Source organism: Sceloporus occidentalis, unplaced genomic scaffold, assembly GCF_023333645.1.
Source record: "Sceloporus occidentalis isolate IW3139 unplaced genomic scaffold, rSceOcc1.0.p SCAF_129, whole genome shotgun sequence".
Taxonomy (NCBI): domain Eukaryota; kingdom Metazoa; phylum Chordata; class Lepidosauria; order Squamata; family Phrynosomatidae; genus Sceloporus; species Sceloporus occidentalis.
Window position 1 is genome coordinate 164,921 of NW_028317109.1, and position 19,754 is coordinate 184,674.

The following is a 19,754-nucleotide window of genomic DNA, read 5'->3' on the forward strand; positions in this document are numbered from 1 at the left end:
GCGAGGTGCGCCTGCGCTCGGCTGGCGGCTGCTTTGGTCTGTTTTGTTGTGTGGCGGGCTGGTGGCTGCACGCTGCACCCGGTGTGTGTTTGTGTGTGGGGGATAATCCGCTATAGTCTGTAGCCATGGCCGAGGCCTCCGAAAAGCTGTACCGGGCTGAGTACGCGAAGAGCGGTCGGGCATCCTGCAAGAAATGCGGGGACAATATCGGCAAGGAATCCCTCCGGCTGGCCATCATGGTGCAGGTGAGGTTTACCTCAGGCAGGGCAAGAGGGCCCTTGTGTTTGGGATAATAACGAGCCTTCGAGGGCTGGTTTACCCCACACAGGGAAAAAGGGCCTCTGTGCATGGGGTATTAACTAGTCTGCAGTGTGCACAGGCTGGCTTACCCCATACAGGCAAACAGGGCCCCTGTGCACTGGGGTATTAAGCTTGGAGGGCAAATACTGGCATCTAAATATTTGCAACTTTACCCCAGAGTTGATCCAGTGCCAGAAGTTTATCAGCTTCTTAGAATCTGGTATAACTTTTTATAGTGATGCAGATCTGAGGGGTGTTTACATATTCAAGCCTATGGGAAGGGACTTAATCAGGGAGGGATACATGTTATTAAAAGCATCAATTATCCAGCCAATCGGTACATAACATGGGAATATTAATACATATTCTAATCGATTTTATATATATAGATAGATATATATTGGTATATATGTGCAGTGTTTTAGTTAGATCTGCCATTGCAGCCATAATGACAGTGCTCTTATACCATTAGTCTGCAGTGATCTCATCCATAGAACTGCCAAAAGCGCTCTCACCCACATTAACATTGTGAATCTCACAGACCCAATCCTACACCCCCCAGGTGGATAACAGAAATAACTCAAAAATGGCCAGGAGTTTGTGAAATCTGGTTGGTATTTGTTTATATAGCGCCAGCTGATTCCGTAGCGCTGTTACGATAGGCGAATAGGTGAAAACATTTAGGTTTAAAGTGACAGCAACGTTACAATGTTAACACGTACTGGGACAGAAGCAGAACAGGCCCTTGCTCCTGTGAGCTTGCAATCTACTAAACGTTGGTTTGACCAATCTTTGTTAGATTAACCTCATACATGCAGTGGGAAACAAATACGTTTTACGGCTTAGGAAATAAGCAATGATATCTTGATTTGTTCTTTAAAGTAAGTCGGGATGGATTGGCCGTTAACTGTTTGAATGCCAGAAAGGTGCCTGTCCCCCCATTCTGATGCTTGGTGGAGAGGGGCGCTTATTAAAGCAACCAGGTGTTACCTGCTGAAACAGCAATATGAGGTCAGAAAGTTAGTCACAATTATTTCCTCTTCTACAGAAATGCTTCAGATCCTCCGTATTGAATCTACCTTTAATCTAGTTCTTACCGGAGGCGACAACAAATTCCTTACGTCTATTGTACCGTCAAGAATTTTTTTTTGGGGGGGGGGGGGGGTACTTTTTTTCCGTCTCACCTCTTTCTCTGCAGGCATTTCCCTTATCAGATGTCTCTTGGAAATCCATGCATTCCCCCCACCTCCCTACTTAATGGATTCCTTTAGTGGTTTATTACATGGCTGACAGGCTATTGTTTCATTCAGATTGTATACCCCCACACCTGCCCTCCTACAGAGACCTAATCAGCATTTCCCCGGTTTATCCAGCTCCGGCCTGTTTTATCTGTCTGGCTACCTGGTCTTAGACTTTATCGTCAGTTGTTTCACCATCTCGTGAATTCTTATGGTATATTAGAGAGCTTTGCTGAGCTGTAGAGCTTTTATTCTGCATCCGTGTCTGTAGTACTATGTTGCCATAGTATATATTACATATGTCCTGTTTTTACACGTAGTCCCGCTTAGTATCCTTACTTATTACGCCTCTTTACAGACAGCTGGCATTATAATGTTCCATATATATTAATTTCTCTGTTATCTGAACCCAATCTACTAGACAAACACCCTGGCTTGTTGTTATGCTGCGTTGTAATAAACAATAGAATGTCTCAGTCTTAATCACACAACCCCATTTTGGGTTCAAAACATCAGCAACCTCTATTTAATGTAGCATCAGATAAAAGCTTACCCTACTGTGGACTGTGCGTGTAGTTGTCTCTCCTCCGTGATACATTTTTTTTATTCTCATGGGGTTTGTTGATCTCGTTTTTTTTTATTTTTTTATTTCTGTATTTGTAATTAATCACTCTCTGATAACTAGTTGGGGGAAAAGTGTCCCAGTTAAGGAAAGCACCCGAATTTCACACTTCCGCCCTTTAGTTTGGAGACAAAGTTAGTTTTTAGGAACAATAGATTGAAGAAGAAAAAAACAACTTTTAACCCTTTCAAATTCAGCAAGAATTCAGAACAAACCTCACAGGAGAAGCGAGTGGGAAAGCCGTGCAATGCTATTGTTTAGACAAGAATCAAAAGCTCGGCAGCGGGATGGGGCAGCGGCTTTACCGGCTTTTCCTTTGCAGAGCTAATAAGGTCATCTGACGAGAAGGGGCTTAAAGAGGAAAGCGTGCGCGCTTCAACCGGAAATCCCACGGAGAAAAACATATCCCTGAACATAAAATACAATCTACTTTTTTGCAACAAAGTTACAGTGTGTGTGTAACATTTCACACTCAAACGCAGCACGTAACACAGTTACACAATTTGTTTTGCGAAAGAGGCTTTTCTGTTGATTTTAATACTTTTGCAACTAATCCAAGCTTTAGAGACTTTCGGTGGCAGAAATAAAATGACAGATTCGCTAAGCTTCATTTCCTTACCGCGAGAGCTTTTGGTAAACTTGCGCAGCGGCTGACGTGGGAATTCTGTTTGCTCGGCGGCCGATTTGAAAACAAAGCAAATCATCTCTGATATAGTGTTCTGTATGTTTTTGAAACCTTGTATGTATTTTATACGTGGGCAAATTATCCACAGACTAAGATTTAATCACAGGCTCAGAGGTCTCTTCTTCAGATCTTTTACAAAGGGTCTTGGAGACTTTCCATTTCGCTCTGTGAATGTGTTTGATTGCTGAAAAGTATCCCAAGTTTGTAATTCCGTTTGCCAGTATGTTATGATAATGGAATATCTCGGTAACGGTCTTGTTTTTAGTGCCTATGGGCAAACTAGTTGGGTCTTAGCTCGTCAAATTCTATGTTTTCCTACGTTTCTCACAATAACATCAGGTTTCTGGTCTCTTGGTTATCTAGTGGTGGAGCGCAAGCAGGATTTCTCTGGATGGTTCAGTTAATGCTCTGTGAATAACTCTCATTCTTCCCTCTGCTTCCAGTCGCCAATGTTCGATGGGAAAGTACCCCACTGGCACCATTACTCCTGCTTCTGGAAGCGTGCGCGAGTATTATCCCACGGGGATATTGATGGTTTTACGGAGCTACGATGGGACGATCAGGAGAAAATAAAGAAGGCGATTGAAACCGGTGGCGCTCCAGCAGGTAACGCCAAAATGTGTGCTATATACATTTAGCATTTTGTTCTTAGATTCGCTCATGGAAAGAGGCGGGTGAATGCGTTAAATCAGTACACTAAACCGAAATAAAGGGTCAATAAAGCAATATGTTGGCAACCTCCATATGTGCCATGGGAGCAGCCATCTTAACTTTGTGTTCTCATGATCTGCATGATTATTCCTCCCCTTGAGTTATCACTCTTCTGTTGCTAAATGTTTGATTGTTATTGATTCCTTGAGATAAAATATTTCAGTACTTTTAAACATGATCACTCTAAACAATTTACCTTGAGGAACAAAACAAAAAAAACCCACAACCAGCAAGAAAGAGTAAAGAGCAAATATAGTTCTAAACTGTGAAGTTGACTGTTCACCTTTTAAAGTGACTGATTTTATTTATTCTTTTTTTATTTAAGGGGCTGGAGATGAAGCCAAAGGGGGCAAAGCAGACATGACGTTGAATGATTTTGCAGCAGAATATGCAAAATCCAACAGAAGCACGTGCAAGGGGTGCGAGCAGAAGATAGAAAAGGTAAACATTTGCTGCATTTGGCAAGTAACGTCCGATCGCTCAAACCAAAGGACCTGAAAAGCGAAAAATTTATCTGTACGGTAGAATGTTGTGTTATCCTCGTGTGGTAATTATCCCGTGCGGTCTCCCAAGTCGCTCTGTCATTTCTGTACTTGGCCTGTTTTGCTAGAGATGTATGGAAATGTAACAGGAGTCAAAAAAATCTGGTTTGGATCTGGGAGCCAGCTATTTTTTTCCCCAATCATGTTTTTATTCATATATTACCCCTACTCTGCAGTTAAAGGATGTATATTGGGGCACCACTTTGTACAGTACCACAGTTAACCTCTTCATGACAAAGGGTATTTTACACCATAAAGAATCCAGCTTGTGTGTTCAACCGTTATTCCTCTGTGTTTTAGTGTGCCTGCCAAAGATCACCTTCTCTCAAGGTTTCATATTAAACCATATTCATGCTAATAAATATTTATTGGCACCAAAATATAAAGACTAAAACCATGAAATGTGTGTTCAACATTGTGGCTAGTGAGCTTTTATAGTTTTCTCAGCTCTGTGTTGCTTGAGACCTAAAGCTTAAATTACATTGAAACCAAACCAAATGGCTAGCAATACTTTCTCATGTACATACATCTCACTCTAACACCATATGCTGAAGCTCATGCCATACTGTAATATACACAACACCATACATACTGACACTACAGTACACACACTCAGACTGACTCAGCACTATATGTTAACACATACACACTCACCTACTTCATTGCACTCCCAAAGCATATGATGTCTGACTCACAATTGTAGTAGCCCTGGCAAGTTTTTACCCCCTGCAAAATCTAGCAGGTTTATGCTAAAAAAATGGTGACCCCCCTATAATAAAAAAAAAAAAAGTGTTTCTGTTTCTTGTAACAGTTGCTGAAGCAGATGTGTTTATTATCTATCCTATAATTCCTTTTCTGCCCCGTACAGGGCCAAGTCAGATTATCCAAAAAGAGTGTGGATGTGGAGAGGCCCCAGCTTGGCATGATCGATCGATGGTACCACCCAGACTGCTTCGTCAGCCGCCGAGAGGAGCTGGGCTTCCTGCCTTCATACAACGCCAGCCAGATGAAAGGTTTCAGCATCCTCAGCGCAGAGGACAAAGATATCCTGAACAAGAAACTTCCAGCTGTAAAAGGCGAGGGGTACGTATGAAATACACACAAATGTGTGGTTTTATTTATATATATATCTGTGCTTTTTTTCATTCCGGTTGCTTTCTTCTCTGCATCTTCATATACTACACTGTGTAGCATTTGACTTTTCACATAGTTGCGTGGTGGCCAGATCTTCAAGAATATTTAAAGTTTCTGTTCAGTTAAGAAATATGTGATGCATGTTTTCTGTGACATTTTCCTGACAAAATGTTAGGCTTTTAACACCAAAAACCATTAAAAGGGTCATACTTTGCCAGCATATAGCAAAACCAATTAAGAGGCAAATTAAAAACGTATTTGTTGTCCATCACCTTGTGTCCATGAATGCAAATTACTTACCATTCGAAAGAGCCGGAAATTGTGTTGTAGTACAAGAACAAAGCATTTTTGTTAGCAGTTTGTTGAAACGTATGCTTCAAACCCCAGATCCAAAAACCGTTCATAGTTGAAGAGCGTTTAAAGCTCGAATTTAGTGATAAGGCTAAAATTAGAGTGTTGGCTTTGATTTAATGTGAAAAGGAAAAAGGCTATCGCTGAGAGGGTGGTGGATAAGTGCAAGGTCCTTCCAGGAGAAGAGGGAGAGGTTAACCCAGCGAGAGAGGAGTAAGGCTGTCCTGAACATAAGGCAAAATCGAGCTTAGCAATTAAGTGTTGGTTTTTAATAAAAGATCTGTGTGGTTTTTGGGAGCGTAACGCTCGCAGAAACGCATTCTTTGACACTGAGCTTTTTTCAGTTTAGGATTAGAGGAAACCGAAAAGCGTCAAGGAAGGTAAGGGGAATTATTTCAGTAAGGGAGATACCTTCTGGTTACTATGGAAATGACTAGAAAATGGTGAATCTGTCACTTTTTTCCATATCCTATATTATATAGTTCAGTTCACTTTACCGGTGTATTGGTGTTAAAAGAATGGAATTATATATAATCCACATTGTGTGTATACCATGGGAACAGTCATCTTAACTTTGTGTACTCAGGTTCTATATGATGCTTCCTTTTAGTGCCAGCTGGTTAGGTCTCTCTGCCTTTATACGTGCGGGAAAAATAATTTTACAGATATATACATATAGATTAAAATGCCATTTTTTTTCTCCTACAAACCACTGTTTCTAGAGGGGAGCATAACATCTCGCATTCAAACCAAATCGCTCCAAATCCATTACAATAATTGTAAAACATAAAGTACAGCTAATTTTAGTATAATAATTTAGTTATAAAGTTGAGATTACTGCTACCTATTCAGTTTAATTATGCGTCGTGTATCGTATTTTAGCTATACCTTGATGAGAGAATACTTTATCTAGGCTTATGTTCTCCCATAATCGTATATTTATGGAACAACGGAACTTTTAATGTTTCCTTCAAAAGGAGAAATGTAAGTGGTATTACCCTGATCATTTCCCCAGCACTAAGGAACATTAGGAACTCCAAAAAATGTTAAAAGTATAAAGTAAGACTAATCTTATTTTGTCCCACCGTTTTAATCGTTTAGCCGAAACCACTTTACCGCCCCGCAACGTATCAAAAAAACATACAAAATGCAATCATTTTCTACGAGACTAGATTTTATTTAGCTTTATTTACGTACAAGTTGATCGGATCAACCAAAGGTATCTTGGTTGTCCGTTTCAGGATTTTCCTTATTTGCTCAGATTTTTAAGGAGACGATAGATTAACATTTGCTAAATTCATTTGTAACCCCCCCCCCCACAATTGCTGGTAGTTAAGTACTTTAGGGTCATTGAAATATGCATTCTAGGTTGATGTCAGCGATTAGCATATTTATAGGACATTTGGATCCACTTTAAAACCCATTCTGGTTCTGTACATTTAACTTTAGGGTTTGGTGAATTCCCCATTTCCTAATACATCCATAAAGCCGCAAAAAGTCTTGAATGAATGAATCTGCCCCCACTTCTGCTGCCTTAGACCTGAATATGCCACTGATTTAGTGGAGAATTATTCCCTCTTTTAATTTTTTTATATATATTTTTTTTTTTTAATCAATTCTCTGTTTATTAAATAGGTTTTGTCACAATGATAATACAGAAAGACAGTATGTTTTCGCTTATTGACAACATTGTTACAAGTATTAACATACAAGGGTGTATAATTTTGCCGTGACAAAGATGTAGCGGACGCAATGTAAATTACCCAATTCGTATTTTTTTTTTTATATATATATATATTTAGTGAATGGAGGAAAAAGCCGGTGCTTGAACGGGTGGCCTTACCGGTCTTACCGCCTTGCGCCTGCATGAAAAAATGACCTTAAAGGTTTTCCTGAACGATTTTAACTTGTAAGCGTATAAGATCGGATTGAGAGCAGAGTTGGCATGAGTTAGTATGATGCCCGTCTGCAGAATGATCGGCGGAACAAAGCAATTGGGACACAGTAAGATGATGCTGTTCATCACATGCAGTGGCGCCCAGCACAGAATGAAGAGGAAGACGATTGTGAAAAGAGACGTGGCCGTTTTCATTTCTTTCCTGATCCCGACTTCTTGCGTTCCCACCCAATTGCCCTGCTTACCGTTTCCTATTCTGCGCAGCTGCTTCCTAACCGCCCAAAAAATATTTGCGTAGATGGCAAACATGATCATCAGAGGCAAAAGGAAGAACGTTAAGGCGAAGAAGTAGACCAGATATTTCATATCGACCACTTGGGTGAAGAGGCAGTGACTGGTTCCAGAGGTGGCTTTATGCCACCCCATCATTGGTACCAGACCCCCGAGAAATGAAACCATCCAAGCCATAAGTATAAGGGCCAGTGTGTTGGATGGGGTCATAATGCCTTTGTATCGAAGGGGGTGTAAAATGGCGATGTATCGATCTACGGCAATGGCCAGGAGGCTGAAGGTCGAACAAAGCGTCAACATAATTAGGATGGACAGCATCAGCAAGCAGAGTTTAAGGTTATGATGTGGGATCCCTACACTGGTCAGGATGGCGCAGGGGATAGCAAAGACCCCAACGCACGTGTCGGCAGCAGCCAGAGACACCAGGAAGTAGTTGGTCACTGTCCGGAGCTTCCGTTCATGGATGATGACGATGCACACAAAGATGTTTCCCACAGTAGCTGTTGTGGCGATTACAACTTCTGCTGTGGTGTAGGGGACATCCAAGGGGAAATAAATCTCCCTGCCGCCGCTTATGTTGGGCGTTGGTGAGGTGCTGCCATTCATTGTGGTTCGAGATTGCATTTTTAACCAAGTCCTCCAAATTTACTTAAAACCTGTAAATATAGACAATAAAAAGAATGTTTACATTGTTTATAGCTGTGTTTGTCTAATCAGTTGTCGGGGCATACGTTGCTTTTACTTGCCCTGTTAAGTAGAGGATCCCGACAGATGGCTGGAGAGTTACCGGTATCTTTCTGGCTCTTGAAACTCATAACACTCTTTTTTACGTGCGGAGGAAACCTAGAATTTGCCAGCGGATCAGACCCGTTTGGCCCATTTAGTCGCCCATTTTTCCTGCTCAAGACTCAAACCTTAATCAGTCCTCGGTCTCTTCTTGAAGAAGAAGAAAAAAATAAAGTAAAAATGAAGAAAATAATTTTAAAAATAGGTCAAACGCCATTACCAAGTATTTTATCACAGATTCAGTTGTTCTCCTCGTAATAATTAGCGTTTATACAGTAACAGGAAGCTTCTCGACTAAACAACAATATTACGACTAAAACACAATACCTTCTCTGTATATGGCTGCTGATGGGCTTTGCGTTATCTCGCTACCATAATTTATCTCTGCTGAATAAACCCCACTTTGTGCTGTAGGGGATAAATCGCTACCTATAGATCCCTACTTAATTTAAAATGTATCCTGGTACATAATTATCGGGTCGGCGATATACTCACCAGGCTTTCCTTGCTTTTAATTCTTTTCTCCCCACGACCCAGAACGCATGGGATGTTTGCAGAAGCGCCCATAGTAGAAACACCTGAGCGTTCTAACCTTCTACGCGAGAAACCTGCTGGCCAAAGCTATATATCGGCGCCATCCTACCCTCTGGTGTTTATCTTGGCTGTTTTGATGCATCGCTGCGTGAAGGCGTTAAAAGCAAATTTGATTAATTACTTCGATAATGAGCTGCCTTGAGAGACTAATGCACCTTTTGGGATAACACTCATGGGTGGCCGCAGTGATCCTTTCTGCTTGGACATGTTCAAAATTGGTTACTAATTAGAGATGTGAGTGCAGAAGGGAATTGGGTCATACTTATAGAACACTATGCTGTTTCCCGTGCTCAATGAGTATGTATGTGTTGTGTAATTGGATAGCAATCGTATTTATGCAGTAGTTCCATCTGTTTGAATTTTATGTAACAGTAACACAAAGCGCAAATATTTTCAACAAAAATCTCATTATCCCATTTTCTTCTGATAAGAAAACGAAAAGGGGATGAAGTAGATGGTTCCGCTGCATCCAGAAAGAAAGCAAAGAAAGAAAAGGAGAAGGAATCCAAACTTGAAAAACAACTCAAGGTTTGCAGATTACACTTTTATCCCCTCATATCGAGATCGCCCTGTTTCATGTGTGTTGCTACTTATTCGTTTTGGTTATTGGCTATTCCGGTGTCGCAATATGCAGTAAATGCCAGCCAGGAAAATTAAAGCACCCATTTAGCTGATGAGACACTAAAACAGAAAAGTCAGTCTCTGCTTATATAGAAGAATCTTGGATAAATAAGATAATTGGACCCCCCCCACAATGAATGTCGCTGGACTGTTTCATTTCTTTCAACAGGAGCAGAGCGAACTTGTTTGGAACATAAAGGATGAACTGAAGAAGGTCTGTAGTACCAATGACCTGAAGGAACTCCTTATAGCCAACAAACAGCAGGTCCCTTCTGGAGAGACGAATGTAAGTTGTATGGTGCAAAAAAAAAAAAGTGGGGAAAATGTCTGTTAAAAGGGGGCGTCATTTGTTGTGGTTATTTGGGATATGAGATGGTTAAGTCTTAAATCTGTTTTGTGTTCTCTTGGCTCTGCAGATCCTGGATAGAGTGGCGGACGGTATGGCGTTTGGGTCACTGCTTCCCTGCGAGGAGTGCAATGGCCAGTATGTTTTCAAAACTGATGCCTACTATTGCACAGGGGACATCAGCGCATGGACTAAATGTGTTGCTAAAACACAGACCCCTAACAGAAAGGACTGGGTGATACCGAAGGTGAGTAAAGACTCTAGTGGTGACAATGAATCTGGCTTTGGGGTCGTCTGATTGCTTTGGGCAGAGCGGCTTGGAATGCGTGTGGATTAAATGATGGTTTCTTTAAATGAGCAGGAATTTCACGAAGTTTCCTATCTGAAAAAATTCAAGCTTAAAAGGCAAGACCGGGCCTTCCCTCTGTCGGTATCCGCAGCGCCTGTGAGCACCCCAGTCCCTGCTAAAGTTGAACCTGTTCCCATGGAAACTATACCCGCAGGTAAGTCGAGCCACCTTAGTGAAGTTTAGTTAGTTTCTGAAAATACAGTGAGTAACTGAAAACCAGGTTAACGTTGGATAGCATACATTATAATAGTCCTGCGGTTGTTATGAAGGATAATTATGCCCATCAAATCACCACCTCTTAGACCTTAGTCTTATGTCATTCCCTCGCTTTCATTCCCTCACTCTATCAAGGTGTATGCATACCTGGGTCAGAAAAATCAAAGTGCGTTGTGATGTCGGTTTTGTTCATCTGATGCCGAGTCTTGGGACTCATTAACTGAAAATCTCCCATTTATGCTTTTGTGGAGCAGATGCTGCGGCCTGTACTACAGTGAACAGATTCACAAATTTTGTTGAATTGCATTTTTTTTTTTTATTTATTTATTAAGGCAAACCACTGACCAACATGAAGATTCTGGTAGTTGGAAAACTGTCCAAGAACAAGGATGAAATAAAGTCATTGGTCGAAGAACTTGGTGGGAAAATCACTGGGTCGGCAAACAAGGCCACCTTCTGCGTTAGCACAGAGAGTGAGTCTCCGAACTTATGTTTATTTACAGAGCACCAACAGATTCTGTAGCGCTGCTACCATACAGGCGCCGTGGAAGTTTAAAATTGGCAGAATACAATTTGGCAATAACTTCACACGTTAACACACACGTTAAGACACACTTTACGAGCTATTCTACAGAATATTAAATGCTACGGGTCATTGATTCTTCATGAAATCGCACAGAAGGTGAAATAATGTTTTCCCCGTGCGCATCAAATTGGGGGTTCAGTAAGGGTCACATTTCTGTACTACCAGGTAGTTTTTCACTGTTCACCAAAATAAAAATGTCGTAGAAGAACCTTTTTTATGGCGCTGTGTAAAGTTTTCCAAAATAAGAAATTAAGAAGGCTGTAAAAGTTCAATAAAATCTCATTTAAAAAAAAGAGGGTCAACCTTTCATACAATTGAAACCAATCCTCCTGGATGATCCAAACAGGTCAATAAGAAAAACTTAAATGGACCTCACAGGCACCCTGAAATTTAGCAAATGGTCCTAGCAGATTAGGAACATTAACCTTTCCAAATGTAGATGCCAAGATCAGATTTATATTGGGAAATAAAGTCTTAATTTCAGTTCTTAGCAAATATTGGAGTCGGTTCTCTTTCTTTCTTCATTCTGTTGGGTGGGCGTCCTATTCACCAACAAACTCTTAACTTATATTGCTTTGCTGGGAGTTTTTGGATAAAATGTGATACAATTCTAATAGTAAACAGGCTAGTTCAATGAACATGAGAAATAATTTCTGCAAAGTGCTGCTTGGTCATGTGTTATTCTGTAGATTTGTGTTGTATGTACTGCCTCGTGTTTTTGCACAGCACTAATTATCTCCTTTCGGCTTATCTCCAAACAGAGGAAGTGGAGAAAATGAACAAGAAGATGGAAGAAGTGAAAGCAGCCAACGTGCGGGTTGTGAACGAGGAAGTCCTGAAGGAGCTGGAGTCTGGGAAGAGCGTGCAGGAGCTGCTGTCCCAGCACGGGATTTCCACCTGGGGGGCTGAGATTAAACAAGAAGCCGTACAAGAGCCACCTCCGAAGCCGAAATCAAGCGGGGCCCCGGCTGCGAAGAGCGCAGGGAAAGTGAAGGAGGAACAGGGTAAGCATGGCTTAGTCTGCCGCTAGTTAAAAGGACACTTTACCCTCAGTATGAAGTCTGTCTGTTAAGCGGACGGAGAATCCTCTTGCTAGTTATCGTGGGGTGATAATGGTCACTTTTGACCAATCCAGTAAACTCGCTTCCTGCAATCAGGCCTGCTTCCCCTTTTGTCTTGGTGGGTAACATTACCCAATTATTAGTGTGTTGGATCTGTTCGCAGTGATAAACAGATAATTCACTGGATTTTTCATTTTTTTATATTTTTTCCCATCTTTAAGGAAGCAGCAAATCAGAGAAGAAAATGAAGCTAACAGTTAAAGGTGGAGCCGCGGTGGATCCAGATTCTGGTAAGAACAAGACTTTAGATGCTATCTAGGTTTCTAACACTAACATTAAGGATACCTGCTTTTTGTTGCATTCATTGTCTTTAGAGGACCAGCTTTTAACCTTCATATTCCCCATCATTCTGCAGTTATAATGGTTTCCTGGTAAACCTTGATCTAATATTATGCATCTGCTGATGTTTCCAGTGCTTGACTAAATTCTCCCGTTAATGATGTGATATTCTCACCTCTCTGTCGCCCGTCTAATTAGTCCTCATGTATTCTAACACTTTGGGTAATGAACATCCATAATTAGCTCCTCTGACTTACTACTTTCCTTGCTCTTTATTTTTCCTTTAGGGTTTGATAAAAAAAAAATAAAAAAATGGGGATACAAAACATTTTAATTTAAAGTTGAGACAGCTGCTGTTTAAATACTTTCATTAAAGGTTATTACAGCTGTATTTTACTAATTCCAATTCTTGATTCCAATTGTTTGTGAACTTGCAGTGACCTTTAAAATAATAATACTAAAAAATGATTGACCTTTTAAAATAATAATAAAGCCCTATAATAAACCTTAGGGGGCACTTCTGTACCATGTTTAGGAGTATGTTTTTCAAGTCAGAAGTAATCTTAATACAGATATGGAATATAAAATGTATTAATCACGTAATAAAGAAAGGAGTAATTGGAGTGTTTTGTAAATCATATTTTATGTGTGGTTACCCCCTTTTAGAGCCCTACCTGCTACAGTTTACCAAGTTAATACTAGATGGTTGCTTTAGACAATATGGTGTTTTTCTGTATATAAGCAGAGCCCTGATTTTAAGTGTTAGCCGGTGTACTGGAGCAGAAGGATCCGCTACCTCTGTACTTAAACCGAGGTGGCACTGATGGCTTTTCCACACAGTCTGTTGGCTCTATGGCTTTCTCTCCCTTCCTCCCGCACCAACCTTACGCCAGCTGGGGTGTCGGATCCGCTCACATCAGCCGTCGTCAGACACGGAAGAGAGAGAACCTGAGAATATTTAAACTGCTCAGATGCTTTCCGTGCAGCACTTCTTTTGGAAAACAGATGGGGGGGGGCTTTTAGGTTCCCCTGAATACTCTTGCCTGCTGAAAGCCATTTAGAGATTGGATTTAAAAGGGGTCGGTATTAGACTTTTCTTTAAATGGTGCCAGACTTATGTTTTCTTTTCCCCCTCTATATAGGGCTTGAGAATTCGTCTCATGTTTTGGAAAAAAGTGGCAAAATTTTCAGTGCTACCCTGGGACTTGTTGACATTACCCGAGGAACAAATTCTTATTACAAACTGCAGCTTATAGAGCATGATCGAGACGCCAGGTATGTTCCTGCTTACTGCGCACACATACCCCCACAAACAAATATATTTGCTCCTTTACATGGTAATGACACGTAATAGTGTTGTGCTTCAGTGGTTTTGCATTGTATAACGCGATGGCGTTGTGTTTAATTTGCCACCAGGTACTGGGTGTTCCGGTCTTGGGGCCGTGTAGGGACTGTTATCGGCAGTAACAAGCTGGAGGAGATGTCTTCAAAAGAAGAAGCCATTGACCATTTTCTCAATCTGTACCAAGAAAAAACAGGCAATGCCTGGCATTCCACCAACTTCACCAAATATCCCAACAAGTTCTACCCGCTGGAAATTGACTACGGGCAGGTATGTCTAAACCGGATGATCCTCCTAACCCTGGAAATGCATGTTTGTTTGTGGCCCCCAGTTAGAATTCCTTTTAACAAGGGCACATAATCAAAGTGCTGTTAACCCATGCAGTGTATATTGCATTTCAACGTCCCTAGACATAGGGGAAATCTGGTCATCTTACCCCAGGATGTTACTGAATGCACACAAAAAAAACTCACTTGACTACCATTTGTCGTTTCACTGGAATAACTGCAGCAACTATTTGGACAATACTGATGTAGAAAAGGCCTGGTTAGTAGCCACTTTGTGCCGCAGTTAATTGCTGGTTCAGGATCATGGGAGTTATATTTCAGCAACAGCTGTGTAGATAGTAATTGGCTTGCCCTGATCTACTGCTTGGAATGCAAATGCCTAGTTTGGCTGTCTTCTCCTCTCTCTCTCTCTCTCTCTCTCTCTCTCTCTCTCTCTCTGGTCTTCGTTTTGGCTTCTTGGTGTTATATAGTGACTGACTTATTCCGAGTATTTGTTTCCTTGTATTAATATCCCTTTTTTATCTGTAGGAGGAAGATGTGGTGAAGAAACTTTCTGCTGGTGCTGGCACCAAATCCAAGCTTCCTCAGCCGGTGCAAGAGCTCATCAAAATGATATTTGATGTGGAGAGCATGAAGAAAGCCATGGTGGAGTTTGAGGTAAGTGGAGTTTATTTCTCTATATTAATACATGGATCTTTAAAGGTGCTCTCCCCCAGCTGCTGAGTTTAACAGAATTCCTAGTTTCGTTAAATGGCCAAACCCTTCCAAGAAATAATTTTTTAATCATGGAGAATTTTGCTTCATTCATAATTTTTCGGGGACTGATTATTTGTTCTGTGACATAAATGCGGTCTCCGAAGTGTCTCTGGCGTATACCTCACTTTCATAGTATTAGGTGCTGCCACGTCCGCCTGTTCTGGTCTGTTTATAATTTTTTACGCAATTGGAGTGCAATTAGTTTGCGTTTGTTGGCCGCTTTCTGCAAGATGCAGCACCACTTAGCTCTGGATTTCCTTGTAAACCCCTGATGAGTTTATTTCCGCTGTAGACTATGTACTTTTCGCTAAGGACGGTCGTTATATTTTTTCTTCGACAGATTGATCTTCAGAAGATGCCGCTGGGGAAGCTTAGCAAGCGTCAGATTCAGAGCGCGTACTCCATCCTGAATGAAGTACAGCAGGTAAATGGGACATCGGTTCCCACGTCTGTATGGCTTCAGACTACTCTCGCATCCCGTGTGATTGTGGGGATTCTTTAAAGAGGTTTTAGCTCTTGTCTGTATCCGTTTATTTCTTAATTGTGTTATACATTTAGGATCTCCTGAGTTCTGTCTCTTTAAATGTGTGTTGCTGATGATCACTATCGATTGTGGTATCTGTTCTTTTTTGGCTGCTGTTCATTTTGGGTAACGAGTGCTGTGATAAAGCAGAAACTTAGATTTATGTTAAATGTCTCTTGTGGGACAATATTGACCACCTTTACAAATGTATGTTATTTGCTTCAGGCTGTTTCAGACAGTTCCAGTGAATCACGGTTACTGGATCTCTCCAATCGCTTCTACACGCTCATTCCTCATGATTTTGGAATGAAGAAACCACCTCTTCTGAATAATCTGGAATACATCCAGGTAAATAAAAAAAAGCAGGGCATCTCGTGGCCCTTTTTCTGCTTAGTTTTGAGACCTAGCAATTTGCCGGCAGGTCGCACTCATCCTGCTCGTCTAGTCACCCATTTCTCCTGCTGTAAAGACTCAAACCTTAATCAGTCGTTGGTCTCGTCTTAGATTCAGGAGCCGTATGTCTATCCCATGCATGTTTAAATCCCCTCACTGTATTACCCTCTACCTCTTCTGCCGGGAGACTGTTCCACCAAATATTTAGCAAACGTCTGCACTATTTTGCTCTGCCCTATAGGCCAAGGTGCAGATGCTGGATAACCTGCTTGACATTGAAGTAGCATACAGCCTGCTGAGGGGAGGCGCAGAGGATGGAGAGAAGGACCCCATCGATGTGAAATATGAGAAGATTAAAACTGACATTCAGGTAAGCAAGTGCCATGCCGTTAAATACAGCACTCAGGCAAAATGCCTTTGTTTTGCAAAGATTAAGTATACACCGTTCTTAAAATGTATAAATTATAGCGTTCTTTTGTTTAAAGGAGAACACAAGTTAAGATTTTTTTTTAAATCTTATTGTCTAACATGGGAAAAAATGTATTCGCTCAGCATGTATGATTTATGTCAAACGATAAACAGTCGCTTTATGATTATTCCAATATGTTTCATTTGTTCAGGTTGTTGATAAGGATTCCGAAGAAGCCAGGATAATTGAGCAGTACGTGGAGAATACCCATGCAGAAACTCACAATGCGTACAAACTGGAGATCCTTGATGTGAGTGTAACGTTGTGGATCAATGTTTACGAGTGACCACAGTATCTTTGCTTAATATTAAGGCTCGATGTACCACGTTTGATACAAATGCTTGTTTTTTTTTGTCCTGTTCTCTTTAATTATGATTTTAGAATGTTGGATTTTCAATGTGCGAACCAGTTTAAAAGTAATTGAAAGTGTGGATATTAGCACTGTTCCCACTTCTGTCATATCATATTTCCTATAACAGCAGCTGGTAATAAAGTAATTGGCTTTAATTCTCTGACAGGCAGGAACTGTTCCTTTAAAAGAAAATGCCCTTCAGCATAGAGCCCCCACCCCATGCCACTTGCTCTCTTATGAATGCATTTTTGTGTTTTTCCCTCCTTTAACCCAAAAGATCTTTAAGATTGAACGTGAAGGCGAGAAGCAGAGGTATAAGCCTTTCAAACAGCTCCACAACCGCCAGCTCTTATGGCACGGCTCCCGCACGACCAATTTTGCCGGCATCTTGTCTCAGGGTCTGCGCATCGCACCGCCTGAAGCTCCTGTTGTAAGTAATTATTGCGCAATGCTGTCCCGGGGACTAATAATTACATTTTAACACTTAAATAATTCAGCTAATTCAATGCTGCTTCTCTCCCACAGACCGGTTACATGTTCGGTAAAGGTATCTATTTCGCCGACATGGTATCAAAAAGTGCCAACTACTGTCATACGATGCCAAGTAACCCTGTCGGCTTGATTTTGTTGGGTGAGGTGGCCCTTGGAAACATGTAAGTAAATAACATTTTTAATCCCATCATGTCATACTGTACTAAGGCGCAAAGCTACATTACAAGAAGTATTACCTTAATACATAATTTACCGTCTTAATCGAACTAATTTTAAAAAGAATGAAATCCCAAAAGCAGAGTTTTTGGGGGGGAATTGATTTTGAGATGCTCAAAGGTATATTTGAGGCCATACACGTATGACGTGATACACCTTTTAAAGCACATTGCATAAAGTTCTTGGAGGAGGCTGTATATCAATTTTTGAATTCAATTCTTTTCCACGTTTTTCAATTTTTTTCATCATTTTTTAATACCGTATTTGCTCGATTATAAGACGACCCTGATTATAAGACGACCCCCCCAAATCTTAATATTAATTGAGGAAAAAAAGAAAAAGCCTGAATATAAGACGACCCTATAGGAAAAAAGTTTTACCAGTAAATGTTAATTCATCTAAACTATTTTTTTAATAAAAGCTATGATTGAGAAAAATATGTTGGTTTTATTTCCTTCTATTTTCCAACCTGCCCCACCCCAGTTATGCACATCTGCCCCAGAAATGCCTTATACCCCCTATATGCCACTGTGCCCCATGATATGCCTTTTAACCCTCTAAATGCCACTCTGGCACTTAGAGGGTTAAAAGGCATATTATGGGGATGAGTGGCATATAGGGAGGTTTAAGGCATTTCAGGAGGCAGAGTGGCGTATAGAGGGTTAAAAAGGCATTTCTGGAGGCAGAGTGGCATTAAGGGGGTTAAAAGGCATTTCACAGAGCACCCTGCCTCCAGAAATGCCTTATGCCCCCCATTTGCTCTGAAAAAAACCTTGTCTTATAATCGAGCAAATACGGTATCTAAAATATTGCCAATTTATTTCTGTTAGCTGTTGCTTATGTACACCCAGCATAACATAATCATAGCAGTTACATCATTTCTATTTTTTAGTAATACCATTTATTGCTTTTATATTAAGTTTATTCTTATTTAATAATTTTGTTTCCTAAGATTATATTTCCTAATAGTAATCTTCGGGGTGTTTTTTTTTGTTTTTTTTTTCTTTTCTTTTATTGCTTGAAGGCATGAACTGAAAGCTGCTGCCCACATCACAAAATTACCGAAGGGTAAACACAGTGTGAAAGGTAAGCAGGGTTAATGTTGAAAGGGTTAAGTTTGTATACCGCGATCCTAAATGTACAATATTCTGTGTTAATAGCAAAACAGAAAGATATAGGGTCACAAGCATTATAAAGTGATATGTTCACACAAGGCTGTTTCTCCTGCTGTAAAGACTCAAACCTTAATCGTTGGTCTCGTCTTAGATTCAGGAGCTGTATGTCTATCCCATGCATGTTTAATACCCTCGCTGTATTACCCTCTACCACTTCTGCTGGGAGGCTGTTCCACGTATCTACCATCCACTCAGGGACGTAAAAGTACAGCCCTGGCGTATTCTTGGTAGATGCTTATATGGTTCTTGGTAGTAAACTATAGGACTGTGCAAACCTAGCATGTTAGATGTATCATGTTAAACATACTTAGTTACGGTTTTCTTTCCCCCCCCTACAGGTTTGGGAAGGACTGCTCCTGACCCGTCTGCCACGGTTCAGCTTGATGGGGTGGACGTCCCCCTGGGGAAAGGGGTTTCCGCCCCGGTTAACGATACTAGCCTGCTCTATAACGAGTATCCTTTTACGATGCTTTTAACATCAATTGCCTTCTCTATATTAAAATGGTTAAAGCCGTATATTTTATTTCAAATGGCGGCTGGGCTGACATTAATATGGAGATCCTGGCTATTCAGTCTTGTTAAAAAGCTGCGCAGCGTGGCTAGTTAACCCCTGATAATCCAGCTCTGGTAAAACTCCCAAAATGCTAAATTAGCCCGGCTATTGGCTTTCTCATAAACCTTTCCATCTCATCGCATGGCCATCATCCCTTAAATGACATTGACTTTCGCCATGCTGCATGCAAGAAAAGTGTTCCCATTCATTTCAATTGGCGCGCTTTTCTTCCACTGCCCCACAGAGGAGGCTGGGAGCTGTACAGCTGCAGCTTCTCTCTAAGGCAAAACAACTCAATAATGCATATTAAAGTATGAATCGCTCCCTAGGACATTTAAATTATGCCTTAGAAAAGAGACCATATTTTAATCTTTGAATAAATATGATTTTATTTTTTTCTTCCAAATTCCGTGTTTTCCTTAACCCATTCCTTTCCAGATACATTGTTTATGACATCGCCCAAGTCAACCTGAAATATCTGCTGAAACTGAAGTTCAACTACAAAGGGGGGATGATGTGGTGATCGC

The 19,754-nt window shown here is 40.8% G+C and overlaps 1 protein-coding gene and 1 pseudogene across 1 annotated transcript; one reads left to right on the forward strand and one right to left on the reverse strand.

The window, feature by feature from the left end:
- Positions 1–125: 125 nt before the first annotated feature.
- On the forward strand, positions 126–19,750 carry LOC149281640 (poly [ADP-ribose] polymerase 1). Its single transcript, XM_089499079.1, has 23 exons — positions 126–245; positions 3,289–3,451; positions 3,882–3,997; positions 4,967–5,181; positions 9,583–9,679; positions 9,942–10,058; positions 10,189–10,365; positions 10,480–10,621; positions 11,016–11,156; positions 12,031–12,273; positions 12,552–12,620; positions 13,812–13,944; positions 14,086–14,281; positions 14,827–14,955; positions 15,395–15,478; positions 15,803–15,925; positions 16,212–16,340; positions 16,591–16,689; positions 17,069–17,221; positions 17,317–17,444; positions 18,524–18,585; positions 19,013–19,127; positions 19,666–19,750. Exons 1-23 carry the CDS (start codon positions 126–128, stop codon positions 19,748–19,750), a joined length of 3,036 nt encoding a protein of 1,011 aa, XP_089355205.1.
- Positions 7,382–8,377, reverse strand: LOC149281641 (adenosine receptor A3 pseudogene; annotated as a pseudogene).
- Positions 19,751–19,754: the final 4 nt, after the last annotated feature.

Excerpts from the sequence above, each read along its gene's own strand:
- LOC149281640 (XM_089499079.1), top strand. The coding sequence starts at position 126 with ATGGCCGAGGCCTCCGAAAAGCTGTACCGGGCTGAGTACGCGAAGAGC. Across the intron at positions 11,157-12,030 it reads CTTCTGCGTTAGCACAGAGA|AGGAAGTGGAGAAAATGAAC; the intron begins GTGAGTCTCCGA and ends ATCTCCAAACAG. Across the intron at positions 14,956-15,394 it reads AAGCCATGGTGGAGTTTGAG|ATTGATCTTCAGAAGATGCC; the intron begins GTAAGTGGAGTT and ends TTTCTTCGACAG.